Genomic DNA, 23,395 nt, shown 5'->3' on the forward strand with positions numbered 1-23,395 from the left:
GCAAGTTGACAAGGCTAAAAACTAGGGTAACAGTAAGTGTTATAGTATCAAACCGTAAGAGAAAATGCTATGTACATCGACCAACCAGCACCATCGAGGCATTGGCTTGACGCCCGTTGGAAGGAATCAATACAGTGTTTTCTGAATCATTCGACTTGAGAGCGTCTCTTCATTGATCTCCACTCATAATACAGTTTATGCTTAAAATTGTTGAAAGACAATTTGAATCTGGTGGTAAATCGGGATTAGTATAGAGTCCATTGGTTTCCTTCTACATTTTTTAGTACTGCTTGCCATTTGCCTATTTGGTGGAAAATAATGGTTTCTCTAGGTAGACAATAAACTATTTCTTAATACTCCTACCTGACAAGACAGTGTATGATACAGAAAGTGGATCATACTTTGACACGTACAATTCCTTTAAACAAATTCGTGCTCCTGTCGTGTTGATGTACTGCGAAATAGAACAAAAATATTTAAATTATGCCTCCTTTACTTTGTACGTTGATTTAGTATTTGTGGCTACCACTAAATAAGTAACTTGATGACTGTGCCACTTAAGGTAAATATAGGGTCCTTTATGAGTGAATGAGTGAGTGAGCTCCAGATAGTTCGTTCCACGGCTTCTGAGAGAGATACAAGTCTTTTGGATGACGTTGATAACAAAACTCATACACTGCTATCCGCAGACTGTTTTCATCACAGGATGGGATTTGTCTTTTTATAGCTTCAAATTCTTATCCTCATTTTAATTTGAGGATATATGCAGGAGAAAAAGCATCGGCCCTTCAACATGATTCGTAGTGTGATGCGGTGCTGTCAAGAAAAGGCCACTGTAAAAGTTCTAGGAACTAACGATTACCACCCTTGTCTGGACAGAATGAAGGACTTCAGACGTAATCAGTTAAAATTAAAGATGTGTTTATCATTTCTAAATGCCTATTAGGGAACTTTCTTTTTTTAAAACTGTTTCTTGATAACAACAATTCATGAATATAGAGTAGAATAAATTAGTGCCGTTGACTTACCTCTACCCAAGCTGTTATGGAATTGTGCATAGGATCTTTATTTCCACCAGTGGAGGAATGATTTGCTATTACAAAAACGGTCGGGGCATTTTTATACACCTTAACAAAGTGGATATCCTAAGAGAAAGCAAGAGGTTTATAACAGATTAGCCCCTTAACAATGGAACGAAAGGAAACTCAATGAAATTGTGTTAGTGATTGTGTAATTTTAGGAGAAAATTACGCCCATTTGAGATATTATTATAGCCTATTTTATAGTTGTGTGCCAAGTAGTGACCTGGGCTTTGTTTAAAAGCGAACTTTGTTTTGTTACAACCTTCACTGCCATCACGTTTTTCTTATGCTCACTAGTTTCATTTTCATATGAAAACCACTAAGGGGCAGGTTTAACTCCAGCCTCGCTCCCAACCCAGAAGTCAGGTTACAAAACACAGAGCTGAAAAATGGGTTATATGTATTGTTGTGCTGAGAAATATAAATGCTATACTGATGATAAATCAAACACACTGACCTTGCAGAATGCGTCATTGAAATCAGCAGGAGGGCGCTGGGCGTTTGCAAAATAAACTGAATTGAGTTCTGAGAAGAGAGGCTTGTGCAGCGACGAAAATGCCAGCCATTTCTACAAAAGAAAAAGGAGGGACAAGACCAAGTGAATTTAGAGTGAAGAAACACACGGTTTAAAGTTGAATAATAATAAAAAAAGATAGTATAGATATTAAATTGGATGATGAATCTGCTAGTCGATTTTCATCACTGGGTCATTTTACTGCAAGCAAGAGAATTCATTTCGTTTACCTGGAAATCCAAATTGTGGAATCCCGTTGGGGAGTAAATAGCAATAGCTCTAATAAGCACAAGTAAACAAAAAGCTGAAGAATCCTGGAAGTAGTGCTATGGCGCCATCACGAAAACATCCTTTTAGGTGAATTCAAAACATCTAAAGAAAGACCATAAAAAGGATCTGGAATACTTACAACGTAAATGTCTTCGTGGGAACCTGCATAATTTTGCAGTTCCCTCAAACATATTTTAAGGGAAGATCGCGTGATGTCTTCCAACCAAATACTTGCAGCGTCTCTCTTCAGTCCGGCGTGGTGGTGAGCGGCGGTAATAAAAACCGAAGGTCTCTTTGAAAACGTCCCCTGTGGCAAAATGGCACATTTTTTTAGAATAAGAATAAGGGAATATATATGAGTTTCAGTCTCACACACCGACGTTCAACCGAGACCGAAATTTGGAAAGTCAAGATCTTTTTTCAAGACATTTTGTTACGTGACGTCGTTTATTGTAAGTCACGTGACATTTGAATTCCACATAACTTGACATTGGTCCCATGGCAGCGCGGAATGCTCGAAACTAAAACTGACTTATTTGAAATCGCAGTTTAGGCAACTCTTTGTGTCAGTTTTGAAATGGGTTGTGTTTTCACTGCTGCGTTTATGCTTAGGTTAGATTAGGAGACTAGCACTCAAGGTGATACGTGTCTGATAGGGGTTACATCAAAAAGTGGTCACGAGTGAAAATTTTAACCTTATTGTAACTTTTGAATCTGAGAAAAAAGTCCTAATGAAATAAATTTTCCAAGCTTTGATTACGTGGAGCGTGGTATTTTATGTTAATGAAAAGGATTAAATCAATGCTGCCCAGCATGCATGCTGTTCAAGTTGGTATGTGTAACTCCTCAATAGTTGCAACTCAACAGAAATCCGTTAATATCGAGCGGTGTCGTTTTGCTCGTTACCACTGCTCATTACTGCTTAAAAAAATAGCGAACTATCGGAACGATACACAGTTTAATTTATAAAGTTGATACTGAAAATCTCATTTAGTTTAGTTTCAAGAAAAAATTAGTTTAGTTTTACAATGAGTTAAGTATAATTTATAGTTTACTTATTAAAAGTGGTTGATTTTGTAAATGTTATGTATTTACGTTTGTATATGTTATTTATTTAGGTAATTTATTACTGACTGCTGTCCCCTTTTTCTCCGCCCGCCTCGACTAGCACCTGCTTTTTGCGGGTGGAAATGTTTTGCCATGTAAAAAACTGATAGCAAAGCTGTATTCAAGGTTATTTTTATATTCTTTATAGGTTAGTAGTAAATAAGCTTGGTTTAAAGTATGAATTGTAAAAATGTGTGAAATGTGTGATTAAATATATTATTATTATTATTATTATTATTATTATTATTATTAAATATATAGTTATTGTAAAATCCCGCTCAATAACCATTAGAGCAAATAACTTACCGAAGGAAAGTTCACGGTCTCACAAGTCGTCCCAGTCCACCACTGTGATACGCGCGTCTCTCCACTAATACCACCCACTGGCGCACCCTGGTAGCCCATCCAATCTACTGTCACGTTAGCTTTGGATTGTCGTTCGTTAAATCCAGCCGCCATCACACAGGCAGTGAATTGCTGGTAATTTACTTGTTCAACCCAAGAAACGGTGGCATCATGGACATAGGACTTGTCAGAGGTACCAATGTGATTGACAGTAATTTGCACTTCAATGGCTTTGTCAGGATAGAAAACATAAGGTTGGAAACGAATTACTTCGCAATGGGAGTACCCCAGGGATGGAATGTGAGGCATGTGTCGGCGACCGCGTTGAAATGGAAATCCTGTAAAAAAGGCATAGACCAGCTTTTATGAGTGGACATAAAATATATGATACACACAAAGAAACAATAAATTAAATAAAGCTAACAACAACAACAACAACAACAACAACAACAAGTTAACCTCGGCCTTCAATTTAATTGTATTAAGTTATCAAGTCATGTGCATTTTACTTATCTCTTCGCTTTCAATCGAGTAACTGTAAAAGTGACATAAACCTGTACGTTTTACTCTTATCAGTAAAAAGTACGTTTTGGAAAAACAACGAAAGTTAGTTGTAGTTTGAAGTGTGTGAGAATACCTTTGAAAAATGTTTGAAGGTTTTCAACGGAATGCAGCCCGTTGTATTAAGATACAAGCTCCTGAGTGAAGTTGTTTTTATCTTACCAAACAATGTATCCCACAGAGGTTCTCAATGGGGTAAATATAACTGATAGCTGAGAAACGTTTAGAAAAGTCTTATCTGAGTCTGCTGAGATGGCTAATCTTTGCCTGCGTATGAAGGGTGAATATTACTTGTAATCACTTGCCAATAGCTTTGAAGATAATAAGCTGCTATGCTAACGGAGATACCCTGGAGCTCCTCACAAGTTGTTTTTCTTGTATGGTAGAGCAGAGTTTGTAATGTCTCGAAAAAATTGGAATCACTCGAACTTTTTTCGGAAATTTTGGGATGATAGTCGGCACTGTTCGGTAAACGAGAGGGACATACCTTTGATACGATACAAAACCGCAAATACACGTTTGAGGAAAAAGTTAACTGAGGTGTCATAATAAACATAGGTGAGAAATAGCTTAGCCTGATAGCTGAAAATACAGCACATCCTCATGACATGATGCTGCGTCTTAAACTAAGAATGTTATATCATAGCAGCGATACTCTCTTGGCCCTTTTTGCCTGTTGTTGTTTGGATCAATGTTGTTTTGTTTCGTTTGAAACATCTTTCTGTGCCCAATGTGTTCTGAAGACATAAGTGGAATTAAGGACGGTGGCTACTTTTGTTACTGCGCATACGTTCTGCTTATCTCGAGATACTCGGGTTTCCTATGGATGGTGCCTACTAACACAGGGATTTTTTTGGGCGGTTTAAAACTATGCGGAGAAAACAGAACTGTACTTAGCAAGTACCCTAGGCTCCCAAGAAGAAAACTAGGGGTAACCATGCTTTTTTAAGAGAAAATAAAGCTTCAATTTGAAAAAAAAGAAAGAAAAAGAAAAAACTCGCCATAAATTGCTTTGCATTTTACTGTCTTTTTTTTTAAATAATAATAATTGTTGCTTAATTATCTCTAAAAAATGTCCTACTTCCCCCAATTTGCTTTCTGGTTTCCAGTATCCCATACTAAGATCTGTTTTTACCGCATAATCCTTAGCTGTGCAAAAATACTTCTTCATTAGCAGGCATCGTCATTAAACCTACTTGTAAATGAACATACCTTCACAACTACCAGGATGTTGCACTGTAAAATTCAATTGCAGCAGACACATTTGTTGTTCAAACAGGCAGTTGTTGTCATATGTAGTGCCGTTTGAAGAGCAGATTGGTTCTTGGAAGGATGGACAACTGGTAACGCTTACACAACGAGCATCATGAGGTCCAAAAGCCTTACACAAACAGTGGTAGTCGCAAGTTACGTCTAAACACGGATCCAAATCTAGAAAAAATGTTTAAGAGAAAGAACAAATTAAGTTGATCTTGTTCGTCAAGTAGAAAAAAGTACGTTTTTATGGGAGAGAAGGGGGAATGGGGGCAAGACTTGAGGCTGCAGTAACGGGGTGGTAAAGCGGTTGTACGCGACATGTGCCGATTCGATTCAATCAAGTCCAGCTGGAAACAGTGTTTTGTGTGATCCTTTGTGGCACGCTTTATTCTGGAAGAAGGTGTTTCCTACACACAGGCTGTGGTAGCAGCACAGTTCCAAGAGCCTCTGGCCATTTTCGTTCATTTTGCCAATTCCATGGTGACCCAGGATACTTGGCCGTGACTTGCGTTCGGCGCCCACCCTTGTTTTGAAGTCACCAAGGAGGAAGATATGTTCAGAGAAAGGAATCTTGCCAATTGCCGCATCAAGAGATTCGTTAAACTGGCCTTTCACTTCTCCTGGTGAGTTCAGTGTGGGGGAGTAGACGCAGACTAAGTTGACAAGGCCATCTGCAGTTGACAGGCGAAGAGTGAGTAGCCTCTCTGTGCCGCCAGTTGGCGACTCGATCATGCGGAGTAGCGCGTTTCTGACGCCGAAGCCCACTCCATGTTCCCTAGTTACTGCAGCGCCTTTTCCCTGCCAAAAGAAGGTATAATGTTTCTCAATCAGGGAACCACTCTCTGGTGGTCGTGTCTCCTTTAGGACAGCAATGTCAACATTCAGTTTGTGAAGCTCGCGGTCAATTACTACAGTCTTGCGAGTGTCATCGACTGCTTGAAGGTCCTCGGTCAAACCGGGACGCATTGTTCTTACATTCCCGCTTGCTATGCGAAGTGCTGGAGACTTCTTTTTCTTCTTCTGTTGTTTGCCTGGTGCGTAGTTTGCAGTCCACTTTTCGAGCGATGTACTCTAAGCTCAAGGCAGCGCCTTATTGGCTGGCTGCTACCCAGCTTGAGGTGAGCGGTGGCTGACCAGTGGAATACGATGATCCCTCCCACCGTCGAAGACAACTCGTAGCGTCCAACGCTACGCAAATCGAGCAGGGACTTTTAACCCGTAACTTCTGTCTTCCGTGTAGATGTATTTAATAGTTTACCTAGTGATCTCAAACAACTTCACTGTAATTCAATGTTTAAGCTCAAGTAAAATTTTATTCTTACAAATTAATTATAGTAAGTATAGTGAGTTGTCCAGGTGAAAACTGTCTTGGTAGCCCAGACATAAAACTGTAAAATACTTTTTAAAAATTTAAAAATTTTAATCATTGCACGAGTAGTGCCTTTTGTAAGCAAGTTAGGGAAGGTCTCCTAGATAAGCCTAGAAAGGTTGCTTAGTCTTCTTGCTCAATAGTTGTTCTACTAGCAAAATAAGTTGAAAAGTATCATACCTGATTTGTGGCAAATCAATCAATCAATCAATCAATCAATCAATCAATCAATCAATCAATCAATCAATCAATCAATCAATCAATCAATCAATCAATCATTTAATCAATCAATCAATCAGTCAATCAATCAATCAATCAATCAATCAATCAATCAGTACAAGTACTGATACCAAGGAACCAATGAGAGGCCTATTTGCCATTGAAAGAAACAGTTGAATCTTGCTGGGCGCATTTAATTGACAAGAACAAAATGTTTGTCAAAAGTAAACATCGATTTACTTGTGATTCGTGATTTGAGGAAAAACGGAGTCGTGATTCATGATCGCCAACCACAAAGAACCTAATTAAAAGGCCCTGTAGCTAGTGCAGAACTTTTGCAGATGTCAGACGCCGACAAAATTAACTGTAAAGGCTGTTTTTCTTTTCACTTGGTCCGTCAGTTTGAAGAAGGGTAATAGTGTCATATACTAACATGCGTGACCGGCAAGCTGGAGAACGAATTTAAAAGGCAATTATTTGGTGTATAGAACAGAAGAAGTTATCTCGTATTTGTTCTCCACTTGTCACTGATTTTACATACCTCCAATAACCAGGTAATCAACTTCAATGGTGTCTTCACTGATAGAGTCTCTGTCGTAAGTTTTCACACAAATCTCCATCTCTTTTGTAGATGTGTACTAAAATGAAACATATCTGTTAAATTTTCCTTGATATAGCTCCCAACACTGTGCGACAGACATCTGTATCTTTTGCATTATTTGTTTATGTTTTAGTTTTAATTTCTCAATATGCAAACACAAGCTACAAATTTATGTGATTGTTTTGTTCGAAATAACCATACTGGCAATTGTAAAAATTTCTTCTTTATTTTAAAATTATCTAGTTCAGGTTATTCGTTGTATCGTTGACATACGTCCTTCCCTGGTTAGTTTTTATTTCTTCTCAATTTGAAGAGGGAAAGAACTTTCCTCCAGGTTTCATTGTCATAGTTTTAATGCTCATTAAGTAATGAAAGGGTGCTCAGCTATGAGGGACGCACAATCAACTTTTCCCTTGCCAAAAGTGCTCACACTTCTAAAGCGCTCAGAGTTAACAGTTTTTTTTCCTGAGCGTGGACGTCTTCCATTGATGTAAGGGTAACCTTACTATTGTTTACCTTTGATTAAATGGTTAAACTAAAGAAAAAAAAAAAACAACAACAACAACAACAAACACCTTACCTCAATCCAGGCGGTAATTGCGTCACATCCTGACCCTGCAGACTGCCCCGAACTGTTGTTGTTGTAAATGCGTTTTGGCGTCACTGCTGCCACAGGAGGAGCAAAGAATGGCTCTGTGAAGTTGATTTTCTGTAACAAAAAATAATTATAGCTGTTATCAGACACAAGAACAAGTATTTGCTTTTATAGTGGTTCAGATCATGTTCAAAATGAACGAGTCTAAAAAATGATACTTTTTCTTCTGACCACTTCTCCTTACCTTACAGAAGGCGAAGTTTTCTTGTTGAAGAAGAGAGTTGTTTTTCGCAAACGCTAAGCTGCCGGTCAAGGTAAAGTTCTCGAGACTCAGGTTGGTAAATGCTAACCAGTTCTGCAAGGCAACCATAAAGATGACCAAATAGGAAAGTCAACTAGTATTTTCTCGACTTTGACCTTTTTTCTACTTCTATTTGTTTTAAGGCCCTTTTGTCAAGTTTAATTTGCCTGTCTGACATCGAATGAGCCAAGCAAGTGCTCAGTTGTATATATATTTGTTTACGTTTGTTGTCGTTGTTATTTTGACTTGTGTTTGTTCATATCACCTAAACCCAAAGCGGGGTCATTTCTTTACAAGTGAAAGATTTGTCTGCAGTAGATTGAGTCAGTGCAATTAAAATTTTTGGATTAAGCATGTGTGTTTAAAAGCAAAATTAGATTTTAATTATATCTTAGAACAACAATAGTAATAATTTATTAACGAAAAATACCATTGAACTAAAAAAAAAAGTAAATTTCAGTAAATATACAAATGTTCAAAAGTTCAAAAATATTTTCTCTTAAATTTGGTACTGGGTTACAGTAGTGTGTTTACAACTGGGCATAAAAACTGAAAATATTAAATCTAGTGGTTGTAATTATGATTTATAAATACATGGTCGGCAAAAACTGATCTTAAAACGATTAGTTCTACATTTTGGCAGTGTGAGCGCGTTCGATTTGCAACGCTCGTGTAGTTTCATCCACTCTGCTAGCAGAGAGAAGGTGGTGTAAACGCGATGATAGTCGGCAGATCTTTGTTCCGCTCGTATCTCGCCTGGAGTTGAGACGATATCTTACCCAGGAAACAACAGTTAATAAATTACTCACAATTTTGATGTTTTGGTGTAGGCCATCAAAAATCCTGGTTTCTCTGAGACATAGCGTAAAACTTTCCTCACTCTGATTGTTAATCCACACAGCCATAGCATCTTGAGGTTTTCCCGGAAACTGGTGACTTGGAGTTGCAAGAATTGTGGGCGCAGACAAAAAATGCTGGGAAAACAAATATTAAATAAGAAAGGGCTTGAAACTACACAACTGAAGGGTGAGGTAACCAACTACAGATAATATAAATAAAGAACCACCAGTTGCATAAATGGCACATAAGTGTATGATTATGCGATCGAGGACATTTTATTTGTTTATTGGTAAGGGGGGTGGGGAGGTGGAGGCCGTAGGGGCACACATAGCGTCATTTGTTACCCATGATATAAAAGTGAAGATAGGGAATAATTTCACTTGCGTTTCGTCAAAATTTTAATAATTATCAGAATTTTGACAAAGCGCTATACGAATTTGATTAAAGATACCTACCTACAGAACTCGTACATGCCTGGTGTTAAGCTGTTTCAAACACTAAGACTATGACTAAAGCCCCATTTACACCAACAAAACATGTTTAATTAAACCAGGTTTAACAAAATGAAAATGGGAAACAGAAAGCTTAACCATTTACTTTGACATAGGATTTAAGTAAACTTTAACTTATGCTGTCATTTGTGCTAAATCTGTAGTCGACAAAAATCCGAAGGCAGCTTTTATGACGGAAACAATTTTAAACTGTGTTTAAATAAACAGCTTTTAAACGTGTTTAAGCCTTGGTTTGAATGGGACATAAGACTAGATTTTGAGTAAGATTTTGAGGAAATTGATGTTTGACTTATTGGCATGTGGGATCATAGCTCATGTTTCATTTTGCACGTGTTAATTTCAATTTCATGTCTAATTCCAAAAGCAAAGTACATTATTTTATCTTTCCCTCAGGGAAGGGAAGGGGAGGGGGAGGGGGTGTTGTACGCCTCGACATTTTTTTTTTGGGGGGGGGGGGGGGTGTGCGGCGTGGTCTCTAGAATCTATAGCCAGGAGTTCATACTTACATTGATCAAAATGGTAAAACTCTATACCCTATTTCAGACCAAGAACAATACTTCTTTTGGACGCGCACTTACCCATTTAACTTAATATATAGAGAAGCAATCCCCCTCAAAGATTTCTCTTCAACTACAAACAATTTTTGGCACCCACTATATGCTGATCAGGGGAAGGGGTATATGGGAGAGATGCGAAGACCTTTCTTGAGTTTGAAATATTAGCGATTGGGGTCCAGTTTAATTTTGGCCTATCAATTTGGCCTCATCTGCACGTCCCCGTCGCTAACACGCCTTTAAGAACACTTCTCTGTAAAAACCAAACAAAGTGGGAAATGAAAATTTTTGACCCCCACGCAAATCTGGCATGCAGATAGATCTTCCGGGAGGATGTTCCAAAACGCCCTTTATTAACGTCCTTACTTCATCATTGCCATAGTAACATCATATGTTTGTTGGCACCACAAACTCCAATTTGGAACTTAGAACCTGCTGTGAAAAATGCCAAATGTGAGAAACATTTCTTAAGTCTACTAATACACTACGACTTGAGATTTACCCTTAAGTTAAAACATTTATTCGACTTTACAAAAAATATATAACAAACCAGGAAAGATTTATTGCTGCTCGACGTTTCGGAGTCATCGTGACTCCATTATCAAGAGTCTCTTGATAATAGAGTCACGATGACCCCGAAACGTCGAGCAGAAATAAATAAATGCTGGTATTATATATGCCTTTGGTTCAGCAAATCCCTGCTGATCAAATGTTACTAAAATATATGTGGCTTTTTGTTTCATCATAATTTTGTGAATAAATTAAACAGTCAATGAAGTAGACAGTGTTTTGGCCATTTTAATTGATGGGTAAGACAAAGAACATATTTTCTTGAATTTCTCTAAAAGTACATTAATGGTATGAAACGAGAGCACGGAATATCACTGACGATAAATAGCCTTGCAAGCTGCAAGAAAAGGTTCAGAAGTCTGGAACTTTGTACAGTTGCAATGATTTGTAGTAAGCAAGGACTCCTTCAACGTATGTCAAAACGTGGAGAATTGGACAAAACAGGCCGGAAAGTAAGCTTTACTTTGCTTGGAATTGTTTAAAAAATAACGGTCATTTAGAGATGGATTTATCAGAGATTTAACCAGTACGCAATATATTTTTTTTAAATACAAGGCCGTTTCAGTTTTTTAAAGTTTTACTGGCGAATCAAGGGGTTCAGTAATTATGTCAAAATGCGGGAAATCCGTTTTTATAGCGTTTTCTTTTCTTTTTTGCCCTAGGAATGAAATAAGTCGGCCCCGCAGAAATTTTTACAGATTTAGTAATTACAATGTCCACTAAAAACCAGCAATATAGTTTCATTTCTAGAACTGATGTACTTTTAGAGAAATTCAAGAAAATATGTTACCTGTTTTACCCATCAATTAAAATGGCCGAAACACTGTCTACTTCATTAACCGTTTAATTTATTTACAAATGACAAAACGAAAAGCCACATATATTTTTGTAAAGTCGAATAAATGTTTTAACTTTATTGCAAGTCTTAATTTGTAGCGTATTAATTGATTTAAGAAATTTTTTCTTACTTTGGCACTTTTCACAGCAGGTTCTGAGTTGAAAATTGGAGTTTGTGGTGCCAACAAACATCTGATGTTACCATGGTAACAATGGAGTAAGGACGTTAATAAAGGGCGTTTTGGAACATCCTCCCTGAAGGTCTATTTGCATGCCAAATTTAAGAGGGGGTCAAAAATTTTCATTTCTCACTTCTTTTGGTTTTTACAGAGAAGTGTTCTTAAGTATTGAAGTATTTGGTATTGCAGCCTAATTGCATGAAATAACATTTGCAGTTAAAAATCCCAACTGGCAGTAGGGGGCAGACCAATTGGCTATAGCCTCTCTATCCTCCCTTTTTATCCTATCCTCCCACGCGGGTGTTTAAGACATGAGCTCGAAAATGCAGCCTTTCAGATCGGTTAGGGAAAGATCATGTTGCAGATTGCCAGCAAAACCAAATATCGACGATGACTGTTTCAAGAGCTTGGTTGACATCCTGTAACGGATAATTAACTTTGGTAAGTAAACTTGGAAACTGATGCACTGCTTTTTTTTAAAAAAAGCCTTTTAAGTTTGCTCTAAGCCTGGTGGAAAATGTTCGGCGATTGCCCAACCTTTTCTCCCCCGGGGAAAAAGATGCTCTCCTATATAAATCATACAGGTATGTGCGGTGCCAAAGGGTAAAGTTTTTGAACCGTTTTGGGCTGAAAGTAAAAAAACAAAACAAAAAAAAAAAACAAAAAAAAAAACAACGGGTATGAATTCGAAAGAACAGGTCTGAAAAGGGTACCAGTAAATTACATATTTTGGTCTGAAGTAGTTTCAGGGTTTGGACACCGGAACCAATCCACCCCCACAAAAAATTTCGATTAGTAGCTCCCCCTCCTGTGTTCAACAGGCGACAAGAAAACACCGTTACTTTACACGCACTTATCTCTGGAAACTGAAATTTCATCAGAAACTTAGACTAACCTGTGGGAAGTCAATCTTTTTGCACTCCGTTCCAGTGGTCCAAGAGTTCAAGGCAGTAGTTCCTACTTGAGCGCCAGAAGGAACAGATTGGACCGCGATCCAGTTCACTTCCGCAGTTCCATTGGAACCGTCACCGTATTCGGAAATACAGGTTGTGAATTGATTCGTTTCCTCTGATTCCACCCAAATTGCGCCACCATTACCACGAGATGGGTTTTTGACTGAATGCCCAAATGAAGCGAACACCTTAACTTCCCTTCCGCCAAAAGGCTGCGCGAAAGAGACCTTCTGGCAAGCAACTAGTCCTGGATTGGCTGTTGTCACGTTGATTTTCCCTGTCTTGAATTTAGCCGCTGTGAATAAAGAAAGAAAAGGAAACAAGTTCACTTATGACTGTTTGTGTTTGGCGCTAAAATGTCTGTCAATGATTTTTTTTGCCAATTATTGAAGTGTAGTTTCCGCCATTAATGTGCGTCCAAAAGCTAAATCTTTGTCATACTAACCAGCTGGAAATTAAAGGCCAAATACGCTGTAGCCAGGGATCATTTATTATAAAAAGGCAAAATACAATCATAAATTGAGTTTAGACCTATGTTAAAATGGATGAAATTATTTTATATAGTTTTTTCCTTTTTGTTGGACATGTGCACCCCACCCCCAAAAGTTTGTTGAAGACCAAGTTGAGAACGAATTGAAAAACCAATTACCAATATCATAGAACAAAATAAAACGCAAATTGATTGTAGGTACCTTCAGTGCTTTGCAGAAACAGCACAAGGGTGAATAGAATGAGGCAAAACTGCAACGGGAGATGGTACTCGTCAGACATCTTGCATCAACTGAAGATAAAGCTTCCCTTTGTGGATATCATATCAATGACAGTACGTGTTGAATATTTTTACCTGTCTGAGCATGCAGTGATGTATTGAAAATGTCCACGGGTTCTAAACGGATAATAAAAAACGTAGAAGTGTGGTATGGATGGGGAAGAAGGGGTAGTCGAAGTTTGAGGGTAAACATAAGCCTTCGTGTTCGAAAAGAAAGTACCCACCCATGTCATAATCAAAGCGGTATTCTCAGTATGCGCCCCCCCCCCCCCCCCCCCCCCTTATAGGTCAAAACTGAGTACTGAGATATTCTCCTCTTACTTAGGGCCTAGTAGACTTCACGCAATATCCGCAGTTGTGTCAATATCAATAGGCCGGAAGAGGACAGTTAGAATCAGTGTTAATTATATCCTCTATGAGTCATTTTAATTTCAAGAAGTTTATATTCGTGCTAATGGTATTTCTAGCAGTTAGGTGCTGTAAGAAGTTTACGTAACAATCGCATTGAACGACGTTTCCGTGTCGTGATAACAGCATATTCTAGACTGTCAATGGATTTATTTAGGAAAGCTAATAGGTCGGTTTGACCTTTTAAACGCAAACCAATTCGGTTGTTTAAAAATACTCTCCTATATCAAAAAGTTAGAAAACCTATCCCCATTTTCTCTTTGTCTTTATCAAAGTTTTTAGCTTTTTTTATCTCCTTTACTTTTGTTCAGCAAAACATTTATCTGTTGTCAATCAGGCGATTTTTTGATTCCTGAAACATACAGGACACTCCAAAAAAAAAAAAAAAATTAAAAATATACGAGTAAATACTTTTGGAATGATATCATTTCGAAAGCATTTCCTCGTAGATCTGAAACGTCCACTCAATACGCATTCAATACTTGATGTTAGACCATTTGACGAAAACTGTTCCCTTGTTGACTTTATTTTAGCCTCCCTGGCACTCGCTCCGTTTGGCTCGTCACGAAATCTTTCCTGGGACGAGCCAAAACAGGGTCTACGGGGGAGGCTAATTTTATTTCGGCTTCAAATTATATTTTTACCAACTAGTTCTATTGTCTTATTGCTCAGGGTCGTGAAAACACAGGAAGTCTGCTTACTCACAACAATGGTTAACCTTTAGTTTGGAGAGGTGTGGAATTCGGGATAGGGTCATTATGAAATGAACGTAGAAAGGCGGGATGTGGGATATTAGACACTTCTATGGCGGAAATACTGTGCCGTAGGCAAGGGGATGAGAGCCATTTTTTGCAAGCTAGATGGGGAAATGGAGAAGTCTTAAAATCTTCGTCGTCGAGGAAACGATTAAGATCATGGCGCAACAAATATCTTGATGACAGATCTCAGATATTTGACATCGCGCCTGTTTCTGGCGGAATAGGGAACGGGATTAATAAGGGGGGTGACACGAGTGCCTGTTATAGCATTCGCGCTTAACTTCTTTCCGCCAGTAGCTGATTAACAAATTAAAAGCTAAATATCTAGGAATGTGACTTTTTATAATCTTAATACACTTAATCTAAGCTCGTAAATCTTGTTTAATTTGATTTCAAATATATTTGCTTCATCGTAAGAATATTTTGACATATGAAGTGTGAAGAGATTTGATGCGACTGCATCAGGATTATTAGGTATTGTTAGAGAGAGACGCGTGCTTTTGAAAGGTGGTTAATGGACGTGCTTACTTCAACGTGCTTCTGCTCATTTGTAAAAGCTTGGTTGTTAAAAATAAAAACAAAGAAACGACAACAACAAGAACAACAACAACAAAACAAACAGAGAAAAGTTAATCGCCAGTGGGTGCTGTTTTATGCCACCAGTCGATAGTTATAATAGTGTATTTGTAAAGGTTTACCATGTATTTATTTATGACCCCCCAAGGTCGCGAACATACCAGCTAAGTGCCTGCCACAAAAAGAAAAACTCGCAATAAACAGTAACTGTCTCTTGGCAATATCAGGGGAGGGGAGAGACCGGAAATAATCGAGTGGTACCGTTTGACTAAATTGTGGATGTATTCTCATATAGGTCGAGTGATATGTTGATAAAAGAATATTTGATATACAGCAACCAAGAGTAGTGCAATTGTTCGATTTAAAACCCTGTATGATTCAAATCACCTAAAACATCCGATTAAAAATGCAAGAGAAACAAAGCCGAGAGAAAATCAACAAAGTGCCATCGCATGCATGGAAACAAAAAGGGCGCTTGTATTGCGGATCGAGGCACGTGCGTTTTTAGTAAGTGAAGACAGAATCTAAGCTCATTATGTTCAACTGGAAACGATTATCTGGCGGAAGCTTTAAGACAACAAATAACTCGGTAAAGGACGAAACAAGAGAACGGGCTTAAGTTAAACGGATTTGTCTTCTTGGAGTACTCAAGGCAGAATGTTTTTTGGTCAGACAGATTAATAAAACAACGGCGAGAACAGTAATGCTTCCCTTAGCTATTCAACATGCAGGTAAAAGAAAATTTTTCATAGGTAACGGCTTCTAATTGTGCATAAATTTCGTAAAAATGATGATCTTGCTGATTTTTTTAAATGTTGCTTATTTGCATTTTTTTTTTTATCTTTGTAATTTCTATTGTTCTCTACTAAGGTAAATAAAAACTACCGTTCGGATAGCCTGCTTAGCAAGCCTTTCCGTGGCCTGCTTTTGCGCTTTTTTTTTCGCTGTTTGAACACGCGAAAATTGGGACGAGAGCGGAGAAGAAGAAAACAAATCAAAAACAACAATAACAACAACAAACAGAAAAACAAACAAAGGAAAAGAAAGGGGAGGAACGGTACAGGAAGGAAACACTTGCCCTCAAATCCCGCGGTTTGAAATTTGACGCTTCAGTGAATTCATCGTTTGACTGACTTTAACAATGGCCTGCAATGCAGGCGTTTACGGGCAGTGCGCGAGAGCCAGAATCTCTGTTAGTCGTTTAGTCGTAGCCACTATGTTGGATTTTGAAAATTTTAGGGAGTTGGGGAAAGGGGGCGGAGATGCGGACGGAGAGAAAACGCCTCCCCTCCCTCTCCCTGTTTTTTCTTTTGCTCTGATGTCTACCTCGTTGTTCACACTTTCTACTTTCTACTCTATTTTTGCAAGGTTTTAGTTAGGGAAATTGTTTTTGTACAGGATTAACCTCACGATTTCCCTTTTCAGGATGTTTTTGTATTTGTGTTAAAGCCTCCTGAATAAAATGTTATGTTATGTTATGTGTATGTACTCTCCCCAATTTTCCTGAGTTTTTAACATTCAAGATGGCGGCTAATGCGCTGAACCAAAATAATGCGCCTACATTGCAGGCTACTATAATAATGAGTTTGTCAATAGCAGAAAGCGTTATCCTTATGTCCTCAGGGATGTGAAATTTCACTCTCGTAGATCCAGTGAAAATCAAAACATTCTACGTGAAAACTTTAAAAACTGCAAAAGCCGTGAACGAAGATCCTGCTTGCTTGTACGTTGGATCTCACTGGAGATCTAATCAGCCAAACTTGAAAAATAGACGATGAGAAGTCCAAAGACTACTGCAAGGCTGACACAACGTAATGTTTCGTTTGGCAACACCTTGTGAACGTCATCTCCGTCTCTCCTATGTATTGCAACATCCTCTATAATATAATATTGTAATTTCATGTATATAATTTAGTAACATCTAAAACTGAAGAAGGCTGGTTTGGCCAGCCGAAATATTGTTTTTAAATATATTACGTTGTTTCAGCCTTGCAGTAGTCTTTAGACTTCTCATCATCTATTCTACGTGAGCTTCTTGTTGGTCTCCAGATTATTATACACGCCGAGCTCTTATCGGTTATTGCTTGAATCGAGGACGCCCAGTAGAATCTTGTCTTCAACGATACTTTGGAGCGCGCTAATCACTAAAGCTCGAGCACGTTCTTTTGCCATTGCCAGTACTTGAAAGATTCACCTTTTTATAGCAGCTGCGTATCAAATATTCTTTCAGCAAGAAAATCTTAGCTAGCCATTTCCTTCGACACCATACCATAACCGGACACAGTTGCACCTAGATTATACAAAGTAAAGACAATTTTGCAATCGAGGAGAAAATCTAGAGAGGAGGAATAAGAAGAGAAACTCATTAGACCTTCGTTTCTCTCTGGGATCAGCTTTCTGGTAAAACTCAACGTCGTCATTTTAATCTCTCGAATGTTAACAGTAAAACTCAACGCTTATATTAATCAGACAACGGGCTTTGGCAACATGTTTGTTGGATCACTGTGCATGCGGTTTCACAAAACGATTGGACATCTGGAGAGATGCAAAGTGTATTTCTGGTGAAACAGGAGATCACCTGCGTCATTTATCGAAATATATCAAGGGGTTCAGATGTTTCTACAGCAACGAGACCGTTGTACCTACCGTTTGCAGTTCCGTATAAAATATACCGCAACGCATTTCAAGGGGTTCGTAATATTTCTGTCACGAGGGAAGGTAACACCGTTTCGGCGAATCTCGGCTCTTAAAACTACAGCTCGGCTGATATTCACCAGTCCCCCATGCATAGGAACCAGGACCCGTTTGTCCGAATGCCGATTAACGCTAATCCACGATAAAACGTTAACCGAGATTTTCATTTCGCTCGTTAAAAATGTTTTAAATCTTATTTTAAGCTAACAGTAAAGAAAAAAAAAAACGTCAAAACTGACGGACAAAAATCTTTATTGTTTAGTATTTAAACTGGAATCAAAGTTCTCAGTTATCCAGGATTAGCTTAATCGGGCTTTGAACAACTAGGCCAAGACAAGTCAATATTCTCCTCCCTCGCTTGGCAGTCCTCAGTCTTTAAGGCAAACTAGATGGAATACTGTTACTGAAGACTTCGCAAGTGTCTGTTTATGGTTAACCAGAACAGACATTTCGTAAAGTTGCCGCGTACACAATATAACTTTTTCAAGTTATACTGTTCTACACTCTGTAATTTATTTTCGCTGGGGAGTTAGCTGCTGTCCGTGTTATCGGGGTGTGCGTGATAGCGAGGTGTCCATAAGACGAGAGTTGTCTGTACTAGTTCGGATGCTTTACCACTCAGCAGCTACAGGAGACTCGTGGGAGTTTAGGCCATTAAACTAAGTTCATGGACAAACATCCTGCATACTGCTAGGATTGGAATGGTGATGAGTGGTATTTGTGAAAGAAATGTAAATAAATGATAGATGTATTTTTCAGTCGGTAACATTGGCATACTATTCTTATAGCAGATTATTATATAATTATAACTTATAACAATTGCTTTACCATGAGATGAATTCTTATTTTTCATGGTATTACAGCTTTTTCTCGCCCACCATATAAGAATAGTATCTGTCGAGCCCGATTTTACGGCTACTGAACAAATTATACGTCCAAAGCGCTAGACGCGTCCGCAGCGTCGCGTTCACGATACTGCTAATATGTAGCAATGGCTTTATGCTGATGTTAACTTTTCGATTTTAAGCATCTTTTGAACTTACATGTAAAACCTTCCCTAGATTGTTAAAGTCAGCGCCGGTCGGAAACTCATTTCATCCCTTCATTTCTATGTGTCAGACTGAACAACAGGGGCGAATATCTGAGCATGCGTGACCCTGAATGGTGGATCCAGTGGGATAACTCCCCCTGGCGGAACCCTTATGCCCGGTGGGGAACTGAACATTGCACGTCGCTGTACGAGGAGCGGTACATCAGACCGGAGTTTGTCGTCAGTGTTAACACATCACACCCCGGGGTCGAACGCGCACTGGAAGAGGGACTCAACAAGGCAGAGGACATGTTAGATGAGAAAGCGCCAGCTAGCTTTGCTGTTGAGGTTAGTACGCATGCATCTCTGATCGTAGCCTGTTTTAGACGTGTTCATATTATTGGAAAAGAAGAAAATACTGCGCTTGCGGAAAACAAGCGAGGGATAAAAAGATGAAAGAAGACCACGTATATTTTTTCTTCGCTGCCCACTCGACCGAACATCCGGGACTAGTTGAATAATAGTTAAGGATGGTGCTTTATTTTGGTATTGCGCACAAGAACAGCGCATTTCGGGATGGGTCGAGAAATACGGGTTTATTTAAAGACGTTACCTACATAAACAAAGGTATTTTTGCTCGTTTTATGACAATTTGGGAAAAGTAGGTCTTGCAACTATTGTTGAAATCCAAGTCGGGTAACCACACATTTTCCAGAAATATTTAAATATTTCCAGATGGAACTATGGAAAAAATGCCATACATTGTTATGTTCAATTACTGTTGGTTCATTATCTGTGAAAACTGTGTGGCCGCCACCAATTTTCTTTTTCATGGATTTCAATAGTCCTTGCTAAGATCTGCTTTTTGCCAAAAGTAACTCTGTATTAAGAGGCATATTCCTTAACGTCGGTCGCTCCTATAAAGAAAAAAATCAACACATTATTTTGATATAAAACATTAGAACGCAATTAATCTGGCCCTGGGATCAGATTTGATACCAGACTGCCTGAAAGAAACTCTATAATTATAGCAGACTGATCCGTACTTCAATCCAAGGTGATCTGATGAGCCACTTTGGTTTTTTGACAGCGTGTCTAACTTTTACCTAACTTTTAACTTTTTCTAACTTTGAATACTAAGGCTCCCAGGTACTCATGAATTTCGAGGACGTTTCTCAGTTGCCGTTTCCTGGGTTAATTCGACATTAATCCCTTTATAAACTCGCGGTCAAAACGACGATCACAAACCATCAGGCCTAATACCAACACACTTTGCATTTCAACAGTTTAATTTCAATCCCATGATTCTCCGCTGGTGGAAAACTCAAGGCATCAAACGCTACGACTCGCTGGGATGTCTTGAAATGACGGCAGCTGTTGGAGCGAACTTCGTGGTCACTAATTGTTCCGCTGTCAATCATTTCTTTGATTGTCACCCTGCATTGTGCGCCTGTTGGCTTTGTTACCTGCTGTTTGCAGTTCCCTACAAAATCTGGCGTAACGCGATCCAAGGTGTGCGTGACATTGCTGTCACGATGGAAGGTAACGCCATTTCCGCAAATCTCGTAACTTCAAGCTACAATTTGGCTGATCTTCACCAGTCTCCCGTGCATAGAAACCAGCCAATTTCAAGTGCACAACAAATGGCATCTGATGTAGTGCCTGTGGCTTATGGGATTCCTTCCCATACGTTTTTCCCTCCCCCTCCCTGCAAGGGACACTGGGTAATCCACGTCTTAAGGCAACCTAGATGGCTTTACAATCGTACGGCTGGGTTTCTATTTTTATTGCACTGTTGCAATATTAATTATTGAAAACGTTAGTCTCCTTTTCTACTGTTAGCTTTACGAGCGGAAAAACAGCAACCAATCCTAACGATTAATTCATACAGGAAGCCGAATGCTCTTACTTTACATTCGAATACCAATTTCGCACGGGTGTTGAGATAGATGACGAGCAGAGACATAACTCGGGGTAAACAAAGAGGGACGGCGTCTCATTGTCTGAGTACTTTCGAAAAGAGCTATTAATTGTTAATTTTGTAAATACATGTTCTCAGAGATCTTTGGTTCTTCTCATTTTTTGGTAATAATAGGAATAATTTCCATCCAAGAATCAACACTGATTTGAAGTTGATTTATTGAAACTTCTCGGCAACTGATCAGGATCTGTTTTCTGAACTTCAACTCCTTAATTAATTTCGGGAATTTGCTAACCAAAAAGACCGCAACAGAGGAAACTGACTACAACTGCAGTCAGATGTCGAAAGGTACTATCAAAATAATAAATCAACTGTCCAACGAAATTTATAACATCGTGTCTTATTTACTCTGAAGACCACGCGCTTGTCGCGCGTTGCAGCATCACGCCGAATTTAACAAAGACCACGAAATTACCTGTCCTGTTTTCAAATGATATAATCTGTTGGCCTTTCACTCGAGTATATCTAACACTGAGACGGATCCCTAAAAACCACGAGTGCTGTTTGAAGCTACAGCTAAAGCTTTAAGCCGAAAAACACCGAAACTTCGAGTAGCAGACTAGCAGACCTTGAATCGCTTTAACTACAATTACTTTGACGCTGTTGTCCCAAACTGCTGGTTCAGAGCACGTTTGGACATTCCTCCTCCGGTCCGTATTATTGTAAGAAATCAGTAGTTATTAGGTGCTCCACCTCCAAATGAACGACTACATGCTCTGTGAAGTGGCTTTACTCCGCCACCATTTTTGTTTTGTTGTCAACTAAATCGACGTCACATACGCTTATCACGTGATGTTTTGGCCGCGCGCGGCAGCGACACTTTTGGAGTCAAATTAAAATAGCGCTGTTTTCGAACGGAAAATGACGGCTTTTGGAAAAGTTCAGGCAAGTTTTAAGTTTAGAATTGGATTTTGTATAGATAAAACTACAAAATAGAGAAGAAAAAGTTTTTGTTTCATATACACTTTAAACTATCTTTAAATTGTACTCTAGATCTTGTACTCCTTGTTAGTGAAGAGCATCCATATTAATTATTTTGTTGAAGTTTTGCAATCACGAGCATTATGTTTTCCCGGATTCTTCTTCCTTTGCCTAGCTGTCAAATATAATATCCTTTCTCTGGTGCTTGCATCTCTGGTGAAAAACTATAATTTAACGAGTTAACGAACTGGGAAACGAGAATCAACAACAGTAACAATAGCAACAAATCCTTTATTTGATGATCAAGACAAAAAATGTAGCTCCTATAATTAGTTTATAACTTTTGCGAGCTTCTATAACTGCTTATAAAATACAAAAAATGTATTTAAAATTTATCGTCCGAAGAAAAAAAATTTGTTTAGAGGCCCCAGACTATTTTTTCAAAGAAATGTTTCAGCGGCTTTAATTTTCATAAAGAGAGTTAATTAGTTATTGGAGGAAATTTTGAGTACAACTTGGACCTAGGAACAGAGACACTTAAAACACTAACCTTCCAGCTTATAATAAAAAGAACCATGCCTAACTGGACTAACATTCAGGGGTGGGTATCCTGAGAGAGGAGATTTGCCTGGAAGGGGTTGGGGGTGGTGCAACTGCATGTAGTGGACGTGCTAATATTCGTCAATTCTATGGTTTGCAATCAGTGATCGATTGTGGTTCACCCGTTAATATCTTTTTCAGCATTTGTGCTCTTTGGTATATGTACATAAAAACCACGATTCAGAAAATTCATTAAAAACTCCAGGCGAAACGTTAGTTAAGGTGGCTCTATACCATTTCTTCATTTTTCGCTGGTAGTCATATATATTTTTCTTGATGTTCTGGTTCTTTCAACCCTGTGAAAAAATCTGGGTTCAAACATTAGGATAGTTTCGACTACTAAGTCCTTATGCTTTGCTAAAAACACCGTTACAACTGGTTAACCCCATTTCCATGACAATCAGCGGACGATACATCTTTTGATTCCTTCACTCCTAGCTTAGACTGCGAGCAGTCTCTCTTTTGCTTGAAAATCCGCGGGGAAAAACGAAAAAAAAAAAAAAAAAAAAATCGAGTACGAGTAAAGCGCGCGAGCGAGTCGCGATGTTTATTTTTTTATTTTTTTCATTTTCCCCCGCGGATTTCGAGCAAAAGAGTGATTGCTACGACGATATTTTCGTTTTCCGCCACGGATTTTCGAGCAAAAGAGAGTTTGCTTGCAGACTACTCCTAGCTAGTTTCAAAACGGATTTGTCCGAATTTTGAGCGGTAAAATTTCGCTTTTTTTTGTGTAAAGAAGAGACAAACTCCAAAGTATCTCCTCACAAAGTGAAATAAAATTCTGTACATACGTTTGGGCAATTTCTTTTTGCCATGTGTTGCAGTTATCCATGTATAATTCTCCCTGCGATTTTTTTTACAGTACAAATACCAGCTAAAACCTAACATTGAACCAATTTTCAAAAAAATTTACCGTGTAAAACTCGTTAAAATAGGCTTACTTTTTAGCCTAAAACTGGCCTTGTTTCGCGCCCCGGCATAAAAAACTCGCT

At 38.6% G+C, this 23,395-nt stretch overlaps 3 protein-coding genes, 1 long non-coding RNA gene and 1 pseudogene across 16 annotated transcripts in view; 3 read left to right on the forward strand and 2 right to left on the reverse strand.

Moving 5' to 3' along the window:
* Window positions 1-13,517, reverse strand: part of LOC146455921 (uncharacterized) — a 416,007-nt gene extending 402,490 nt beyond the window's left edge. For 2 of the 13 annotated variants that reach the window (XM_085093654.1, XM_085093653.1), the window contains exons 1-12: window positions 13,359-13,517; window positions 12,609-12,961; window positions 9,031-9,195; window positions 8,165-8,275; window positions 7,906-8,034; window positions 7,266-7,362; window positions 5,092-5,310; window positions 3,280-3,656; window positions 2,006-2,173; window positions 1,540-1,650; window positions 1,029-1,145; window positions 364-454 (exon numbers count right to left, since the gene is read on the reverse strand). In XM_085093654.1, coding sequence (XP_084949780.1) covers window positions 364-454; window positions 1,029-1,145; window positions 1,540-1,650; window positions 2,006-2,173; window positions 3,280-3,656; window positions 5,092-5,310; window positions 7,266-7,362; window positions 7,906-8,034; window positions 8,165-8,275; window positions 9,031-9,195; window positions 12,609-12,961; window positions 13,359-13,437 — 2,017 coding nt within the window. In that variant the 5' untranslated portion in view covers window positions 13,438-13,517. The remainder of the gene's footprint in view (window positions 1-363; window positions 455-1,028; window positions 1,146-1,539; window positions 1,651-2,005; window positions 2,174-3,279; window positions 3,657-5,091; window positions 5,311-7,265; window positions 7,363-7,905; window positions 8,035-8,164; window positions 8,276-9,030; window positions 9,196-12,608; window positions 12,962-13,358) is intronic. The other 11 variants (XM_085093655.1, XM_085093656.1, XM_085093658.1 and 8 more) reach the window with 11 other exon arrangements.
* Window positions 1-23,395, forward strand: part of LOC146455929 (uncharacterized) — a 364,345-nt gene that overhangs the window by 305,246 nt on the left and 35,704 nt on the right. The window lies entirely within an intron of this gene.
* The window catches only part of LOC146455943 (uncharacterized), a 76,157-nt gene that overhangs the window by 13,516 nt on the left and 39,246 nt on the right, over window positions 1-23,395 (forward strand). The gene's annotated exons all lie outside the window — the stretch shown is intronic.
* LOC146455944 (uncharacterized) lies at window positions 17,961-20,916 on the forward strand (annotated as a pseudogene).
* The window catches only part of LOC146455945 (uncharacterized), a 36,967-nt gene continuing 35,650 nt past the window's right edge, over window positions 22,079-23,395 (reverse strand). Inside the window, exon 2 of the long non-coding RNA XR_014858920.1 lies at window positions 22,079-22,348. This is a non-coding gene — a long non-coding RNA (uncharacterized LOC146455945). The remainder of the gene's footprint in view (window positions 22,349-23,395) is intronic.

Source organism: Pavona decussata, unplaced genomic scaffold (genome assembly GCF_977016875.1).
Source record: "Pavona decussata unplaced genomic scaffold, jaPavDecu1.1 SCAFFOLD_265, whole genome shotgun sequence".
In the NCBI taxonomy this organism is placed as follows: Eukaryota; Metazoa; Cnidaria; class Anthozoa; order Scleractinia; family Agariciidae; genus Pavona; species Pavona decussata.